At 43.3% G+C, this 19,418-nt stretch overlaps 1 protein-coding gene across 2 annotated transcripts in view; it reads left to right on the forward strand.

Moving 5' to 3' along the window:
• The window catches only part of LOC109897321 (protein TANC2), a 137,123-nt gene that overhangs the window by 61,020 nt on the left and 56,685 nt on the right, over positions 1-19,418 (forward strand). For both annotated transcript variants that reach the window (XM_031834229.1, XM_031834230.1), the window contains exon 3: positions 9,151-9,247. In XM_031834229.1, the coding sequence (XP_031690089.1) occupies positions 9,184-9,247 (64 nt within the window). In that variant the 5' untranslated portion in view covers positions 9,151-9,183. The remainder of the gene's footprint in view (positions 1-9,150; positions 9,248-19,418) is intronic.

The raw sequence follows: 19,418 nt of genomic DNA on the forward strand, positions 1-19,418 counted from the left end.
AAATATCTTTTAGGTAAACATGCTAACAGTGTCCCTTGATTATCATTCGAAAATGGTTGCAGGTGGGCACATAATTGTAGGGCATTATCTTCAATCATACAGGTTATCTGATGGTTTTTCCGTGGCCTTTGTGATGTCGTAAAGGAGCAGATATGTTGAAAAACCAACAATGACTAACGTTAATGACTGCCTAAACCGACGGTTCCGATGGGCCTCTGAGCGTGAATAGTGGATGTTGATGTTGTAGCGTGTATTTGTTAGGATAACAGGGATAATTATGACCACTTCTAAAACCTCCCCCCTTAGTTTTCGACAGAGGCCTGTTAAAATATGTACCCTTTTAACCAACGTGGTAGTACTGTACACCTCCCTTCACTTTTCACACCCATTTCAGCCCTGTTTTGTGGCAGCAGCAAATCCTAAAGAATAACAGTAGCGATTGCACTATAGCGCAGCGGTGAAAACAGTCAGCCCGGTCTAATGCCGTTGGTGCTACTGCGGCACGCGAGTAAGCCTCTGAGCAGGCCAGGCCATGCAGCACTGGGAAGATAAACCCTGCCCAGTTCTAGGGCAGTCTTAGACAATTCTTTCAGCTCCAAGGATGCTCTGTGCCCCTCAGGATTGGTTGTTGTCTGAGTGAACACACAATAGCGTTGAAGGTTCAGCCTCCAATCGCCATTTTCTAGAACATATGGAAGGAGGGGCTGCTGATAGCATATTGCTGAGCTTTCAGGGAAGATACTTCCTTCTGTACTGCAAACAGACACATAAACACACCTCTGTGTTCAAGCTACCAAACAAACAAGCAGACTGGTTATGGTCTTAGATTACTACTCTCCTTGCATGTTAATTACCAGCCACTCATTTTCACTCGCCCAAATGTATCGCTGTTAACTTTTCACTTGTTGGGACAGATTGTCAAACTAGCCCCTTCTCTTCTCGGATGCTATGCCATTTGGCTAAGGTCACATCGCGTCCTAATCTGGATTCAGCGTCAGCTCTCATTTCTTGTCACTGTAGCCTTGTCGACGACAGGTGCCCGTCTCTGACAGGCCCTGATGCCGGGCCTGTTTTTCTGCTGACGCTGTTAGCGTAAGCACGAAGCTGCTGTGTAAGGTCATGGTGGAGGGCTGCGCCGCCACGCTGCGGCTCATTAATTACACAGTACCACGCTCCAGTGGGCACCCGGGCACCCTTTTCCTTCCCCACATGAAGAGCACAACAGCAAGAGGAGAGAAACACATACGGCATAGACTTGGCTAGGAGGACTATGACGTCACATGGCAGTTGACTTAAAGCCTAGAAGGTGCTTGGAGGTGTCGAGGTGTGCTTGTCCTGTGGGGCACCAGGTAGTGTTCTTGTAACGGGAGGATTGTGTGAAGTGCTTCTGAATGACTTCAAGCAGTGTGCTTCTTTTGGAGGTTGCCAAGTAATTTCCCTCCTTTCTCCCCACTCTTCCCCTGTGAGATAGGGGAGGAGGGCTGGGTCATTGGATTGTTGTATGAGAAAAATGGTTTGATTTACTACAAAAATGTGTCAATATTCCCTCTCTCCACCTACCACCCACCAACCCATGTGTGTTGCATTTGCTGGGCTTCTGCCATAATCAGGCCTGACTAATACCTTGACCAGCATGCCGCTAAAGTCACTAGGCTATTGTAATGTACATAATATACAGGGGTTCAGACATGGGCCTACGGTTTAGTAGACTGACAAATAACTCAGTAAATGCACAATGCAAATTACATTTAAAGTAATGAAATCACACACATTATATATATATATATATATACATATATATATATACATACAGTGCCTTGCGAAAGTATTCGGCCCCCTTGAACTTTGCGACCTTTTGCCACATTTCAGGCTTCAAACATAAAGATATAAAACTGTATTTTTTTGTGAAGAATCAACAACAAGTGGGACACAATCATGAAGTGGAACTACCATTATTGGATATTTCTAACTTTTTTAACAAATCAAAAACTGAAAAATTGGGTGTGCAAAATTATTCAGCCCCCTTAAGTTAATACTTTGTAGCGCCACCTTTTGCTGCGATTACAGCTGTAAGTTGCTTGGGGTATGTCTCTATCAGTTTTGCACATCGAGAGACTGAAATTTTTTCCCATTCCTCCTTACAAAACAGCTCGAGCTCAGTGAGGTTGGATGGAGAGCATTTGTGAACAGCAGTTTTCAGTTCTTTCCACAGATTCTCGATTGGATTCAGGTCTGGACTTTGACTTGGCCATTCTAACACCTGGATATGTTTTTATTTTTGAACCATTCCATTGTAGATTTTGCTTTCTGTTTTGGATCATTGTCTTGTTGGAAGACAAATCTCTGTCCCAGTCTCAGGTCTTTTGCAGACTCCATCAGGTTTTCTTCCAGAATGGTCCTGTATTTGGCTCCATCCATCTTCCCATCAATTTTAACCATCTTCCCTGTCCCTGCTGAAGAAAAGCAGGCCCAAACCATGATGCTGCCACCACCATGTTTGACAGTGGGGATGGTATGTTCAGGGTGATGATCTGTGTTGCTTTTACGCCAAACATAACGTTTTGCATTGTTGCCAAAAAGTTACATTTTGGTTTCATCTGACCAGAGCACCTTCTTCCACATGTTTGGTGTGTCTCCCAGGTGGCTTGTGGCAAACTTTAAACAACACTTTTTATGGATATCTTTAAGAAATGGCTTTCTTTTTGCCACTCTTCCATAAAGGCCAGATTTGTGCAATATACGACTGATTGTTGTCCTATGGACAGAGTCTCCCACCTCAGCTGTATATCTCTGCAGTTCATGCAGAGTGATCATGGGCCTGTTGGCTGCATCTCTGATCAGTCTTCTCCTTGTATGAGCTGAAAGTTTAGAGGGACGGCCAGGTCTTGGTAGATTTGCAGTGGTCTGATACTCCTTCCATTTCAATATTATCGCTTGCACAGTGCTCCTTGGGATGTTTAAAGCTTGGGAAATCTTTTTGTATCCAAATCCGGCTTTAAACTTCTTCACAACAGTATCTCGGACCTGCCTGGTGTGTTCCTTGTTCTTCATGATGCTCTCTGCTCTTTTAACAGACCTCTGAGACTATCACAGTGCAGGTGCATTTATACAGAGACTTGATTACACACAGGTGGATTGTATTTATCATCATTAGTCATTTAGGTCAACATTGGATCATTCAGAGATCCTCACTGAACTTCTGGAGAGAGTTTGCTGCACTGAAAGTAAAGGGGCTGAATAATTTTGCACGCCCAATTTTTCAGTTTTTGATTTGTTAAAAAAGTTTGAAATATCCAATAAATGTCGTTCCACTTCATGATTGTGTCCCACTTGTTGATTCTTCACAAAAAAATACAGTTTTATATCTTTATGTTTGAAGCCTGAAATGTGGCAAAAGGTCGCAAAGTTCAAGGGGGCCGAATACTTTCACAAGGCACTGTATATATACTACAGTATGTACTGCTATCAACTTCCTATTAGCTTTGCTCGTTTAATTGAACATGTGTAGAAAAAAAATGTTTACTCATTGTGAGTTCTCTCCTATACCTGGCACCTGCTAGAACAGACACTTCCCGGCGGGCAATGAAGAAGATGTAGCTTTGCCCGTCGAGATAAAAACGTTAAAGGAAGTCTGTTCGGCTCAGAATGGCTGCCTTTGTTTAAGCCAGCCACCCTCGCTGTGCTTTAAGTCCGATCTGGCTCGCTGTGCAGGTTTTTTTAGACATTGAGAGAGGGTGAACCAGAGGAGCTCTGGATTGTATCGAACCGATTAAAGGAGTCAAAGTGAAGGAAGCTGTTGGTTTTTATTTCTTCTGCCACGTCACGCTGCTACAGTCATGGGGGTGGTGGTAAAGTAGAGGGGCGAAGCAGAGGCTTCCAGGAAATGGCACCAGGGACAACCGACTGCGGTCAGACCACGGCCACAGACTCCCTGTGGGGGAGAGAGAGACAAAGGGAGGGGGGGGTCTGAGTTAGTTGAAATACACAGACATATGGAGGGAACATGTACTGTTAGCAAAAATTGAGAAAGCGTGCGGAATGGAGGATAAAGAGAAAGGAGATGAATAGACCGTGTCTAGAAGAAACTAGACACTAGAGATTGAAAAGAGGATTGACTGGAGTGAGAAACGGGGGGGAAATTAAGATTTGAAGAAAACATTGGAAAAGAGAGGCTACAGGTGTGGGGGTGGAGGGAGAAAGGAACAGGATAGGGTAGGAGAGACGAGGTCGGGGGAGCTTCACGCTGGCTTGTCTTTGTTGATGTTGTTTGGCATCGTGGGCTGCCAGAAGAAGCCACAGGGCCCAGTGTCTCGCTGAGTCATTCCCCAGCTTTAACATGGAACATCTGTTACTGTACAGTTACCCCCCCCCCCCCCCTCCGTACAACACAAAAGCACCAAGCCAAACTGAAACTACAGTCTCCCTGGAATAGGGTCCTCTCCCTTTGACTCTGTGGCACTGACTGGCTGACACCAGTTGAAAGAGTTTTTAAAGGTCTCTGGTTTTCCTCAAATATCAGGAACACTCCTGCTGCTAATTGCCTCTATTTGGTGTGCGCTCAGCTCAGAACTGGTTGTGTGTCGGATAGGCTTAGTCGATACATCATATACCGGGGTATTTTTCAATACCTTTAACTATTTCTTTAAAAAAATATATACATTTCAATATTTGTTGCTACTTTTTAAGGAAATGGCTGCAGTCAATTTGTGCAGTACTTTAGGAAATAAAGAAGATTGCCTCCTTTATTTGCATTGAGGAGAGCCAATGTTTCCACTCATTCCACAACTGTCTCTTTCTCCTGCTTAATTACCATGCAGCGTGGCAGCAAGAGAAAGGATAGTCAGGCAGACACAATCTTTTTCTCCTTCTCCTTTTATCTCTCTTGGTCTTTCTCTCATATACTTACACAAAGCACCCGGATGCAAGCTAAAAAGAAGCTCAGAAACATACATATGCACTGATACTACTTTGCACATTACAAATGAACATGATTTCAAAGCCTGTTGAACAAAGATACACCTATACGTTCACACACACCAGTAATTATCAGTCGTATGGGTGTGAACGTTGTTTGACGTAGGTACTAAAATATTCCTTCAGTAATTCAGTGAAGCATGACAAATCTCATGAATGAAGAGTTATTATAACACACAGGAAGGAACAAAATCACCCCCCCCCCACCAGGCTGCTAATGTTATATTCACCTCTTCCTCGTAGAGACTACGAATATGTCAGTATGTATAAGAGGATGAATCATTTATCTGTGAGAGATTGCTGTTCTTAAGTACCTGAATTCTGTAAAACCATTTACCAGGTGACAGAATAGTACATTTTACCTTCTGTACCGTTGTGGTGATCTTTCTGGAATTTGCAATATCTTTACCTCATCTGCCCCTTGCACTATCCCACCACTTGAAATTTAAATCAAATCAAATGTTATTGGTCACATTCACATGGTTAGCAGATGTTATTGCGAGTGTAGCGAGATGCTTGTGTTTCTAGTTCCGACAGAGCAGCATTATCTAACAAGTAATCGAACAAATCCACAAGAACTACCTAATACACACAAATCTAAGTTTTGGAATGGAAGAAGAATACAGTGGAGCAAAAAAGTATTTAGTCAGCCACCAATTGTGCAAGTTCTCCCACTTAAAAAGATGAGAGGCCTGTAATTTTCATCATAGGTACACTTAAACTATGACAGACAAAATGAGAAGAACATAAATCCAGAAAATCACATTGTAGGATTTTTTATGAATTTTATTTGCAAATTATGGTGGAAAATAAGTATTTGGTCAATAACAAAAGTTTATCTCAATACTTTGTTATATACCCTTTGTTGGCAATGACAGAGGTCAAACGTTTTCTGTAAGACTTCACAAGGTTTTCACACACTGTTGCTGGTATTTTGTCCCATTCCTCCATGCAGATCTCCTCTAGAGCAGTGATGTTTTGGGGCCGTTGCTGGGCAACACGGACTTTCAACTCCCTCCAAAGATTTTCTATGGGGTTGAGATCTGGAGACTGGCTAGGCCACTCCAGGACCATGAAATGCTTCTTACGAAGCCACTCCTTCGTTGCCCGGGCAGTGTGTTTGGGATCATTGTCATGCTGAAAGACCCAGCCACGTTTCATCTTCAATGCCCTTGCTGATGGAAGGAGGTTTTCACTCAAAATCTCACGATACATGGCCCCATTCATTCATTCTTTTTACACGGATCAGTCGTCCTGGTCCCTTTGCAGAAAAACAGCCCCAAAGCATGATGTTTCCACCCCCATGCATCACAGTAGGTATGGTGTTCTTTGGATGCAACTCAGCATTCTTTGTCCTCCAAACACGACGAGTTGAGTTTTTACCAAAAAGTTCTATTTTGGTTTCATCTGACCATATGACATTCTCCCAATCTTCTTTTGGATCATCCAAATGCTCTCTAGCAAACTTCAGACGGGCCTGGACATGTACTGGCTTAAGCAGGGGGACACGTCTGGCACTGCAGGATTTGAGTCCCTGGCGGCGTAGTGTGTTACTTGATGGTAGGCTTTGTTACTTTGGTCCCAGCTCTCTGCAGGTCATTCACTAGGTCCCCCCGTGTGGTTCTGGGATTTTTTCTCACCGTTCTTGTGATCATTTTGACCCCACGGGGTGAGATCTTGCGTGGAGCCCCAGATCGAGGGAGATTATCAGTGGTCTTGTATGTCTTCCATTTCCTAATAATTGCTCCCACAGTTGATTTCTTCAAACCAAGCTGCTTACCTATTGCAGATTCAGTCTTCCCAGCCTGGTGCAGGTCTATAATTTTGTTTCTGGTGTCCTTGGACAGCTCTTTGGCGTTGGCCATAGTGGAGTTTGGAGTGTGACTGTTTGAGGTTGTGGACAGGTGTATTTATACTGATAAGTTCAAACAGGTGCCATTAATACAGGTAACGAGTGGAGGACAGAGAGCCTTGCTTGTTTGTAGGTGACCAAATACTTATTTCCCACCATAATTTGCAAATAAATTCATTAAAAATCCTACAATGTGATTTTCTGGATTTCTTTTTCTCATTTTGTCTGTCATAGTTGAAGTGTACCTATGATGAAAATTACAGGCCTCTCTCATCTTTTTAAGTGGGAGAACATGCACAATTGGTGGCTGACGAAATACTTTTTTTGCCCCACTGTATATACATAGAAATATATGGATGAGCAATGACCGAGCGGCGTAGGCAAGATGCAATAGATGGTATAAAATACAATGTATACATATGAGATGAGTAATGCAAGATACAGTGCCTTGCGAAAGTATTCGGCCCCCTTGAACTTTGCGACCTTTTGCCACATTTCAGGCTTCAAACAGAAAGATATAAAACTGTATTTTTTTGTGAAGAATCAACAACAAGTGGGACACAATCATGAAGTGGAAAGACATTTATTGGATATTTCAAACTTTTTTAACAAATCAAAACTGAAAAATTGGGTGTGCAAAATTATTCAGCCCCTTTACTTTCAGTGCAGCAAACTCTCTCCAGAAGTTCAGTGAGGATCTCTGAATGATCCAATGTTGACCTAAATGACTAATGATGATAAATACAATCCACCCGTGTGTAATCAAGTCTCCGTATAAATGCACCTGCCCTGTGATAGTCTCAGAGGTCCGTTAAAAGCGCAGAGAGCATCATGAAGAACAAGGAACACACCAGGCAGGTCCGAGATACTGTTGTGAAGAAGTTTAAAGCCGGATTTGGATAAAAAAAGATTTCCCAAGCTTTAAACATCCCAAGGAGCACTGTGCAAGCGATAATATTGAAATGGAAGGAGTATCAGACCACTGCAAATCTACCAAGACCTGGCCGTCCCTCTAAACTTTCAGCTCATACAAGGAGAAGACTGATCAGAGATGCAGCCAAGAGGCCCATGATCACTCTGGATGAACTGCAGAGATCTACAGCTGAGGTGGGAGACTCTGTCCATAGGACAACAATCAGTCGTATATTGCACAAATCTGGCCTTTTATGGAAGAGTGGCAAGAAGAAAGCCATTTCTTAAAGATATCCATAAAAAGTGTCGTTTAAAGTTTGCCACAAGCCACCTGGGAGACACACCAAACATGTGGAAGAAGGTGCTCTGGTCAGATGAAACCAAAATTGAACTTTTTGGCAACAATGCAAAACATTATGTTTGGCGTAAAAGCAACACAGCTCATCACCCTGAACTCACCATCCCCACTGTCAAACATGGTGGTGGCAGCATCATGGTTTGGGCCTGCTTTTCTTCAGCAGGGACAGGGAAGATGGTTAAAATTGATGGGAAGATGGATGGAGCCAAATACAGGACCATTCTGGAAGAAAACCTGATGGAGTCTGCAAAAGACCTGAGACTGGGACGGAGATTTGTCTTCCAACAAGACAATGATCCAAAACATAAAGCAAAATCTACAATGGAATGGTTCAAAAATAAACATATCCAGGTGTTAGAATGGCCAAGTCAAAGTCCAGACCTGAATCCAATCGAGAATCTGTGGAAAGAACTGAAAACTGCTGTTCACAAATGTTCTCCATCCAACCTCACTGAGCTCGAGCTGTTTTGCAAGGAGGAATGGGAAAAAATGTCAGTCTCTCGATGTGCAAAACTGATAGACATACCCCAAGCGACTTACAGCTGTAATCGCAGCAAAAGGTGGCGCTACAAAGTATTAACTTAAGGGGGCTGAATAATTTTGCACGCCCAATTTTTCAGTTTTTGATTTGTTAAAAAAGTTTGAAATATCCAATAAATGTCGTTCCACTTCATGATTGTGTCCCACTTGTTGTTCATTCTTCACAAAAAAATACAGTTTCATATCTTTATGTTTGAAGCCTGAAATGTGGCAAAAGGTCGCAAAGTTCAAGGGGGCCCGAATACTTTCGCAAGGCACTGTATGTAAACATTATTAAAGTGACTAGTGATCCATTTATTAAAGTGGCCAATAATTTCAAGTCTGTATGTAGGCAGCAGCCTCTCTGTGTTAGTGGTGGCTGTTTAACAGTCTGATGGCCTTGAGATGGAAGCTATTTTTCAGTCTCTCGGTCCCAGCTTTAGATGCCAAGTGAATACTGCTGACAACAAATAATAACCGGCATCAGTAAATATAGCCTACATTACATTAAAAACACTCCCTTTTTCTTTTTCAGATTTCTCTATAGCTGCTGCAGACCGGTGCTGTCATGTTCAGGAACAGCTTGAAGATGCTGCTTGGCGGCAAGTCCAATCGCAAAAATCGCAACAGTGGTAAGTCAGTCTGACCAGTGTTGTGTATGTGGTGTGTCTGTCTGTATGTGTGTAAAGCTTGCCACTCACAGTTTAACTATGTGCTTCAATAATACAACATATGACTTACTAACTGTGGTTATTGCCTGCTATTGAAGTCACAGATCTACCAGTGATGTCTCTCTTTGCCGCGAGGAACCAAGACATTAACCTAAGCACTTGCCTCCTTTCACAAGTTGGCGTCTGCCTAGCTTTTTTAGGGGGATAAAACGTGACTCGCGGTACAGGAGGTGTTGCACTGCTGCTGAGTTCAGAACGAGATACCTGTGACTACACAGCTTTGGCACCCTCTCCAAGGACTAGGAGTGGAGCGTGCCACATGATCAGTAGAGATGTGTGAAGCTTGGTAAAGTACGTCTTTGGGATGCAGCTGGTTATGTTCACGTCTCTAAAAATTGGTGCAGAGTCAGCTATACAGTTCACACCAAACAGTCTCGTCTCTTACTCAAGTTACTCATCTCCCGGAAACGGAGGTTTAAGGTCATTCACAAAGGGTTTCAGTCCCCATGAAACTGGAGACGTATTGTTTCCCACCATTAGCTCCTTTTAACTTGAAGAAACTTTATATGAATGTAAGTTACACAATTCTGTTACTGCCTTTCTGACCAAGGACATGTTTTGCAGCATGGTGAAAATAATTTTGCAGTTTCATTACAGTAGTTCCTACAGGCTCAAAATGTTAGCAACATAAAAATTAGGAATGCACGATATATCGGTGAACATATCGTAATCGGCCGATATTAGCTAAAGATGCCAACGACTGTATCTGCCCGATGTCTAGTTTAACGTCTGTGCAAAATCAATGTCAAAGCTGACGTGCATACCTATATAACGTAGGTACACGACGTAATGATGCCACGTAAAATGTTGTGCAACACAGCATTCCTAACCTAGCCCACAATGTCTGCTGTGTGGTTTGAGCAGTCAAGAAGTCGAGCATCATTTGAAAGAGTAAGAAAATTTCAGAGAGACAACTCAAAGGTGAAATCCATTAACGCCAAGATAATGGAATTTCTTGCCCTTGACAATCAATCGTTCTCTGTCGTGGGTGATGTTGGCTTTCGCCGACTGGTCAAGCACCGGTACACACTACCAAGTGTGCAATTTTTCAGATGTTGCCCTACCGGAATTACACAGTAATAGCATCACTGCTATTAGCTTCACTACTGACATTTGGACCAGCGATATCAGCCCCATGAGCATTATGAGTCTGACAGCACAGTGGATCGTCAAGGATTTCGTACTGAGGAAAGTCGTATTTCCTGCTCATGATTGTGCTGTTTGTCATACCGCTCCTGCAATTTCAATGGCATTTCAGAAAATGTTTGAAACTTGGAAACATGAACACACTCCTAGCTCCATTCGAACAACTCTCGAGAAATAAGATCATAAACTGTGCCTGCAGCAGATGTGATACCCTCTGTCATGGCATTGAAACGCCTGCTCAACAAAACTGCCGACACAGGCTGTGAACCAGCGATTTAGTGGCATTCTCTCTTTACTGTGTTGCCACCATGCTCGATGCCATGAACAAGGACCGCTACTTCGATGCAGACAAGAAACGTGAAATGTTACATACACAGCTGGACAAGATGGAAACGGACACAGTGACAGTGCCACCGAGGAAGAGAGGCCACGGTCAGACACAGGTGAAACTTCACTGCTGGACATGTATGATGAAATCCTGGTTGAGAATGAAACGACTGAACAAATTAACAACGAAACAGCACAGCAAGTAAGTGAAATAAGTAGGTTTTGATTATGTTTTACTGATAATGGAGACATGCGTAAATGCCAACAAAATGCACTGCTCCAAAAAATAAAGGGTACACTAAAATAACACATCCTAGATCTGAATGAATTAAATATTCTTATTAAATACTTTTTTCTTTACATAGTTGAATGTGCTGACAACAAAATCACACAAAAATTATCAATGGAAATCAAATTTATCAACCCATGAAGGTCTGGATTTGGAGTCACACTCAAAATTAAAGTGGAAAACCACCATCCAACTTTGATGTAATGTCCTTAAAACAAGTCAAAATGAGGCTCAGTAGTGTGTGTGGCCTCCACGTGCCTGTATGACCTCCCTACAACGCCTGGGCATGCTCCTGATGAGGTGGCAGATGGTCTCCTGAGGGATCTCCTCCCAGACCTGGACTAAAGCATCCGCCAACTCCTGGACAGTCTGTGGTGCAACGTGGCGTTGGTAGATGGAGCGAGACGTGATGTCCCAGATGTGCTCAATTGGATTCAGGTCTGGGGAACGGGCGGGCCAGTCCATAGCATCAATGCCTTCCTCTTGCAGGAACTGCTGACACACTCCAGCCACATGAGGTCTAGCATTGTCTTGCATTAGGAGGAACCCAGGGCCAACCGCACCAGCATATGGTCTCACAAGGGGTCTGAGGATCTCATCTCGTTACCTAATGGCAGTCAGGCTACCTCTGGCGAGCACATGGAGGGCTGTGCGGCCCCCCAAAGAAATGCCACCCCACACCATGACTGACCCACCGCCAAACCGATCATGCTGGAGGATGTTGCAGGCAGCAGAACGTTCTCCACGGCGTCTCCAGACTCTGTCACGTGTTCAGTGTGAACCTGCTTTCATCTGTGAAGAGCACAGGGCGCCAGTGGCGAAGTTCTCTGGCAAATGACTAACGTCCTGCACGGTGTTGGGCTGTAAGCACAACCCCCACCTGTGGATGTCGGGCCCTCATACCACCCTCATGGAGTCTGTTTCTGACCGTTTGAGCAGACACATGCACATTTGTGGCCTGCTGGAGGTCATTTTGCAGGGCTCTGGCAGTCCTTCTCCACCTTGCACAAAGGCGGAGGTAGCGGTCCTGCTGCTGGGTTGTTGCCCTCCTACGGCCTCCTCCACAGCTCCTGATGTACTGGCCTGTCTCCTGATAGAGCCTCCATGCTCTGGACACTACGCTGACAGACACAGCAAACCTTCTTGCCACAGCTCGCATTGATGTGCCATCCTGGATGAGCTGCACTACCTGAGCCACTTGTATGAGTTGTAGACTCCGTCTCATGCTACCACTAGAGTGAAAGCACCGCCAGCATTCAAAAGTGACCAAAACATCAGCCAGGAAGCATAGGAACTGAGAACTGGTCTGTGGTCCCCACCTGCAGAACCACTCCTTTATTGGGGGTGTCTTGCTAATTGCCTATAATTTCCACCTGTTGTCTATTCCATTTGCACAACAGCATGTGCAATTTGTCAATCAGTGTTGCTTCCTAAGTGGACAGTTTGATTTCACAGAAGTGTGATTGACTGTACATATCTGCTACAGTGTAGCACTAGGTTCTTTAGGCTCATAAACTGACCTAAGAGAACCTCAGCCAACCAACTACATCGTAACAAAGTGTTTTAAACCATGCCACAGTGTCAAGAGACCCTCTGCTCCACACAAGCCCACACTGTGTCCACTCTTGACACGTTGTAATTTCAATTAAGCTGAAAGGTCGCTAAAAGCCACCATTTAAAGGGCCAGAAAAGTTTTCAAGGCTGGAGTCCAGCCTTACTAGAGGTCGACCGATTAATTGGAATGGCCGATTTAATTAGGGCCGATTCCAAGTTTTCATAACATTCCAGAAATCGGTATTTTTGGATGCCGATTTGGCCTATTTTTATGTTTTTTGAATATATTTTTGAATACTTTTTATTTTATTTAACTAGGCAAGTCCGTTAAGAACACATTCTTATTTTCAATGACGACCTAGGAACGGTGGGTTAACTGCCTTGTTCAGGGGTAGAATGACAGATTTTTACCTTGTCAGCTCAGGGATTCAATCTTGCAACCTTACAGTTAACTAGTCCAACGCTCTAACCACCTGACTCTCATTGCACTCCACGAGGAGCCTGCCTGTTACGCAAATGCAGTAAGCCAAGGTAATTTGCTTGCTAGCATTAAACTGATCTTACAAAAAACAATCAATCATAATCACTAGTTAACTACACATGGTTGATGATATTACTAGTTTATCTAGCATGTCCTGCGTTGCATATAATCGATGCGGTGCACATTCGCGAAAAAGGACTGTTCTTGCTCCAATGTGTACCTAACCATAAACATCAATGCCTTTCTTAAAATCAATACACAGTATATATTTCTAAACCTGCATATTTAGCTAAAAGAAATCCAGGTTAGCAGGCAATATTAACCAGGTGAAATTGTGTCACTTCTCTTGCGTTCATTGCACGCAGAGTCAGGGTATATGCAACAGTTTGGGCCGCCTAATTTGCCAGAATTTTACATAATTATGACATAACATTGAAGGTTGTGCAATGTAACAGGAATATTTAGACTTAGGGATACCACCCGTTAGATGAAATACGGAACGGTTCCGTATTTCACTGAAAGAATAAACATCTCGTTTTCGCGATGATAGTTTCCGGATTCAACCATATTAATGACCTAAGGCGTGTATTTCTGTGTGTTTATAATTAAGTATGATTTGATAAAGCAGTCTGACTGAGCGATGGTAGGCACCAGCAGGCTCGTAAGCATTCATTCAAACAGGACTTTCGTGCGTTTTGCCAGCAGCTCGAAGCATTGTGCTGTTTATGCCTTCAGGCCCACTGGCAATAATAAAGTGCCTATAAGAACATCCAATTGTCAAAGGTTTATGAAATACAAATGGTATAGAGAGAAATAGTCCTATAATAACTACAACCTAAAACGTCTTACCTGGGATTATTGAAGACTCATGTTAAAAGGAACCACCAGCTTTCATATGTTCTCATGTTCTGAGCAAGGAACTTAAACCTTAGCTTTCTTACATAGCATATACAGTGGGGCAAAAAATATTTAGTCAGCCACCAATTGTGCAAGTTCTCCCACTTAAAAAGATGAGAGGCCTGTAATTTTCATCATAGGTACACTTCAACTATGACAGACAAAATGAGGGGAAAAAATCCAGAAAATCACATTGTAGGATTTTTTAATGAATTTATTAGCAAATTATGGTGGAAAATAAGTATTTCTTCTCCATCACTTTGTTTTTGCATTATTTAAACCAAATTTAACGTTTCATTATTTGAGGCTAAATTTATTTTATTGATGTATTATATTAAGTTAAAATAAGTGTTCTTTCAGTATTGTTGTAATTGTCATTATTACAAATAAATGTAAAAAATCGGCCGATTAATCGCTATCGGATTTTTTTGGTCCTCCAATAATCGGTATCGGTATCGGCGTTGAAAAATCATAATCGGTCAACCTCTATACCTTGCTGAAGTTGCTTATAGCAAAGGCTGTCTTCGTGGCAACGTGCAACCTCAGTCATGACTGTGTTCTGCACCTCAGTGGGGAGGTGTGGTAGATCTTGGCCACTACTCGTCGGTTGTATATGTTTTTCTTCCTAAAGCCAGTGCTGAGAGGAAAGTGTCCGGCCCTACACTATGTTTACCCTCGGAACAGTGCCACCCGAGTGTGTTCAGAGCTCCTCGGTTCCAGCCAAACAGAATGAGAAACGTGACTCGGCAAATGGGCTAGTCCATTCAGAGCGGCAAGTGTAGTCCAGGCTCTAAATCTGAAGCAATGGTTTTCATGTTTCATAACCTCTCCTTTTACCAAGGGTAGTTATGGTAAAACCCTGTGGTATCTGTTTTACCGGAAAGCCATTTTGGATTTCCTCAGTTACTTGTCTTGTCAGACCAATGATGGTTATGAAAGGCCATAGATGGCTAATTAGGGTAATACAAGGTCATTAGAGGTCACGATACTATGCCTGTGTACCACAGAAATCTCATGTTGAAGGGCCTGAAAATGAACTCATTGGCCTTATACTCTTGAAGCAGAAAGTATTTTTGGATACTGTTGAAATAGAGAGAGATCGCAGATTCCAATTCAAACAGAAGAATGTAATGCACTGTGGGAGAGGCCAATGTGGTTTTGTCGTGGGCTGGCAGGGGGTGATGAGGTGGGGGGGACACAGCGCAGAGGTGTTTGGGCTCTGTACCAAGCCTGGCGTTGATGAGGTGCACTCCTGTCTACTAATTTTCACTCTTGAGATGTTAGGGGCTCAATCATAGCCAGCTGTTGACCATAATGCTGTACTGCTGCCAACATCAAGGAGCATTTGGAATACAAGATTGTTATGTGACACAGAATCTAACGTGACACCAAACTACCACAACTGTTGGTCTTGGTAATGCGGTCTTTTTTCTCCCATGGATGGTCTGTTTCAAATTTCCTTGGGATGCAGTTGCTGCTTTTTCTCTTATTTAGTTGAAAGACCTCCCACTAGTTCTGGCAATTAATTTATGACTGGCACTCTCTTCCCATGTCCTTTATATTTTGTTAGTTTCAAAGACATATTATAGGGTTTGTATGCTGCCTCCCTCAACCTGTACGCAAATGAAAGGGGGATACCTAGTCAGTTGTACAACTGAATGCATTCAACCTCTCTGAATCAGAGAGGTGCGGGGGGCTACCTTAATCGACATCCACGTCATCGGCGTCCGGGAAACAGTGGGGTTAGCCTGTTTGGGATAGGGGGCAGCATTTTCACGTTTGGATGAAAAGCGTGCCCAGAGTAAACTGCCTGCTACTCAGTCCCAGTTGCTAATATACGCATATTATTAGTATATTTTGATAGAAAACACTCTGAAGTTTCTAAAACTGTTTGAATTATGTCTGTGAGTATAACACAACTCATATGGCAGGCGAAAACCTGAGAAAAATCCAACCAGGAAGTGGGAAATCTGAGGTTTGTAGTTTTCAACTATTTGCCTATCAAATATACAGTGTCTATGGGGTCCAATTGCACTTCCTAAGGCTTCCACTAGATGTCAACAGTCTTTAGAACCTTGTTTGATGCTTCTACTGTAAAGGAGGGGGGAATAGGAGAGGATTGAGTTAGGTCTGCCAGAGAGGCATGAGCTGACCACGCGTGTTCACTTGAGAGTTAGCTTGAGTTCCATTGCATTTCTGAAAACAAAGGAATTCTCCGGTTGGAACATTTATTGAAGATTTATGATAAAAACATCCTAAAGATGTATAGAATCATGTTTCTACGAACTGTAATATGACTATTTTGACTTTTCGTCTGAACTAAGCGATCGCGCATTGAGCATTTGGATTACTGGGCTAAACGCGTGAACAAAAAGGAGGTATTTGGACAAATTATGGACTTTATCGAACAAATCAAACACTTATTGTGGAACTGGGATTCCTGGGAGTGCATTCTGATGAAGATCATCAAAGGTAAGTGAATATTTATAATGCTATTTCTGACTTCTGTTGACTCCAACATGGCGGATATCTGTATGGCTCGATTTATTGTCTGAGCGCCGTACTCTGATTATTGCATGGTTTGCTTTTTCCGTAATGTTTTTTTGAAATCTGACACAGCGGTTGCATTAAGGAGAAGTAGATCTCTAATTCTGTGCATAACACTTGTATCTTATATTAAAGTTTATGATGACTATTTCTGTAAATTGATGTGGCTCTCTGCAAAATCACTGGATGTTTTGGAAGCAAAACATTACTGAAGGTAACACGCCAATGTAAACTGAGCTTTTTGGATATAAATATGCACTTTATCAAACGAAACATGTATTGTGTAACATGAAGTCCAATGAGTGTCATCTGATGAAGATCATCAAAGGTTAGTGATTTAATTTTATCTCTATTTCTGCTTTTTGTGACTCCTCTCTTTGGCTGGAAAATGGCTGTGTGTGTTTTTGTGACTAGGCTCTGACCTAACATAATCATATGTTGTGCTTTTGCTGTAAAGCCTTTTTGAAATCGGACACGATGGGTAGATCAACTTCTTGTTAATCTTTCATTTGGTGTATTGCACTTGTAACTTTCATACATTCACATATTTCAAAAAAATATTTTAGAGTTTTGCCCTGCTGCCTTTTCAGCGGAATGTTGAGGGGTTCTGCTAGCGGGGGACAGAAATACTTTTTTTTTTTTTGTACCTTGTCTGCTTGGTGATTCGTTCCAGCAACCTTTCGATATCCTCAGCATATGTTTGGCATAAATTAAATCCAAGCAACCAGCAAGTAAACATGAACAATCTCACCACACTGGAAAACACATGTCACCTTGGGATTGATGGTTACTAGCCTCCAGATTCCTTAACCACTTGGATAAGAATCAAAGCTGACGTTAGCGACAGCCAACTGCAACATGGTGCAATATCGTGTGCAGAGCGAGGAAGAAACATAATCTCCCAACCCTGCACAGACTGCGGTAAACATTTAGGACATGTCATAACACGTGTAGATTGTAAGGCAGATCCGCGGGGTTTCCTGGAACAAGCCAAGGCAGTTCTGTATTCAATGGTTATTTCTACACTGCTGTAGAACTCAGTGTTAAAGTTAAGTCAGACAATTTTATCCCCAAGAGTAAATGCCTCACCTCACCTACCCCATTAGAAGGGGTTCAGTCACCCACTTTAAACCACTATATACACATTCTGGTGGATGCTAATTCCTCCCCTAAATACAGCATACGACTACAGCACTGGGACACTCGGTGTGCTATGGCTAAGCAGCTTGTATGGATGCAGCCTTGAAAGCGGATGATGGAAAGGGACCAGGGGATCTGTGTGTCAGCTGCAGCAAACTTTGCTGGCTAACGTCGCTCAATGGCTCTGGTGACTGTCATTGCCAGCCAAGGCCGTTGTGCCTGTCCCAGCACCGCCTGCTAATTGCAAGCTTTTTTGTCAGCAGCGTCAATGAAATCCAATCAAATTTAGAGGCTCATGCAACCGAGACCAATCAGGCGCAGAGCCACACGTTATGTAAGGAAGCTGTGCACATCGACAAAATTAGAGATTTTCACAGCAGCTGTGGACCTTAGTTACTAGGCAGCCTGTCCCCGCCCATCATCCCCACCATGTTCATTCATTACTTCCCGTTTGGTGATGAGGTTATTTTCCGCAGAATTTACTTTACCTCTTTAAATAGCACTTGTGGGAATGATGGTGCTGAAGCCGGCAGCTTGTCAGGTATGATTTACAACTAAGACATGCAGCTCTACTAATGGTTTCTGTTCTGAGGTGCACCATGTTAACATTGTCTGAATCAAACACATATTTTCTCCAAAGATGTATCCTCCTCTAAATGATTGTGCTAATGGAGTTGATTTTTGTAATTCAGTGTCCTCTTGTTTGCCCAACAGAGGCTGTAGTAAGACTATCGGACACATTTTATTTATTTGCTCTATCAAATCTCTGGCGCTAATGCGTTTATCTACCTCACTCTTATCAGTCCACACTCCTCCTTCCACTTCCCCTTCTCCCTCTCTCCACTTCCCTGATCTGCTTCTCTCCATGGTTCTCTCTCTCCGTCTCACTGCCCATGCCCGCTGACAGGCTCTGGCCCACTGCCCAGATCCTGGGTGGATGCCCATCCAGACAGGATCCATTCATCTGGCGGAACGGCTGGCCCCCACCTACATTCCTCTATCCCTACCTCCCCAGCTCTATTCCCCCCCCCCCCCCCCCCCCTGCCCCCAGAGTCCCTGCTGCCTGTGGAAAGAAAGCATCCCTGGAACAAGGCCAGGAAGATGGGGGCTACTGTGCGGCTCAGGTGCTGCCTGCAACACTACTGAGGGGCTCAGCTGTAAGACAACCTCACTCCCCTTCTTCTTCTCCCATCCATCACATCAGTCTCTCTCTAGAGAACCCTTCCTTCCACCTTTGTGTGTAGAACCTTTAGATCCCTTGGAATGATGAATGACAACGTAGAGGAGTGTGGGGATTATAGGAGCTGAATGCTTCTCAAACACCAGGTGTTGCTTCAACACAAGGATCACCTTATGTAACTTGGCAGGTCATCATAGCACATAGCTCGCTCAAATCCCCAAAGGAACAAGCTACAGGAGAGGACATAGGAGTGTACTGCTCACTGCAGTCAGTCTACAACAGAGAGAAACTATATTGTAAAAGAATGGGTTTCATGAAAGTCAGTGCCAGCTACATAAAATGGGAGGACTTAGTACAGCCTATTCCCCTGCTAACAATACCCTCTCTGGGCAGTCTCTACCCTGGTACAATCTTGCACCAAAAGAGCCTTCACCAGGAGTATCCCCTTCTAAACCAGTCTAAACTCAGTTCAGTAGTAACAGACACTAGACTCTGGCATGGAACTCTGCAC

This window comes from Oncorhynchus kisutch, linkage group LG10 (assembly GCF_002021735.2).
Source record: "Oncorhynchus kisutch isolate 150728-3 linkage group LG10, Okis_V2, whole genome shotgun sequence".
Classification (NCBI taxonomy): Eukaryota; Metazoa; Chordata; class Actinopteri; order Salmoniformes; family Salmonidae; genus Oncorhynchus; species Oncorhynchus kisutch.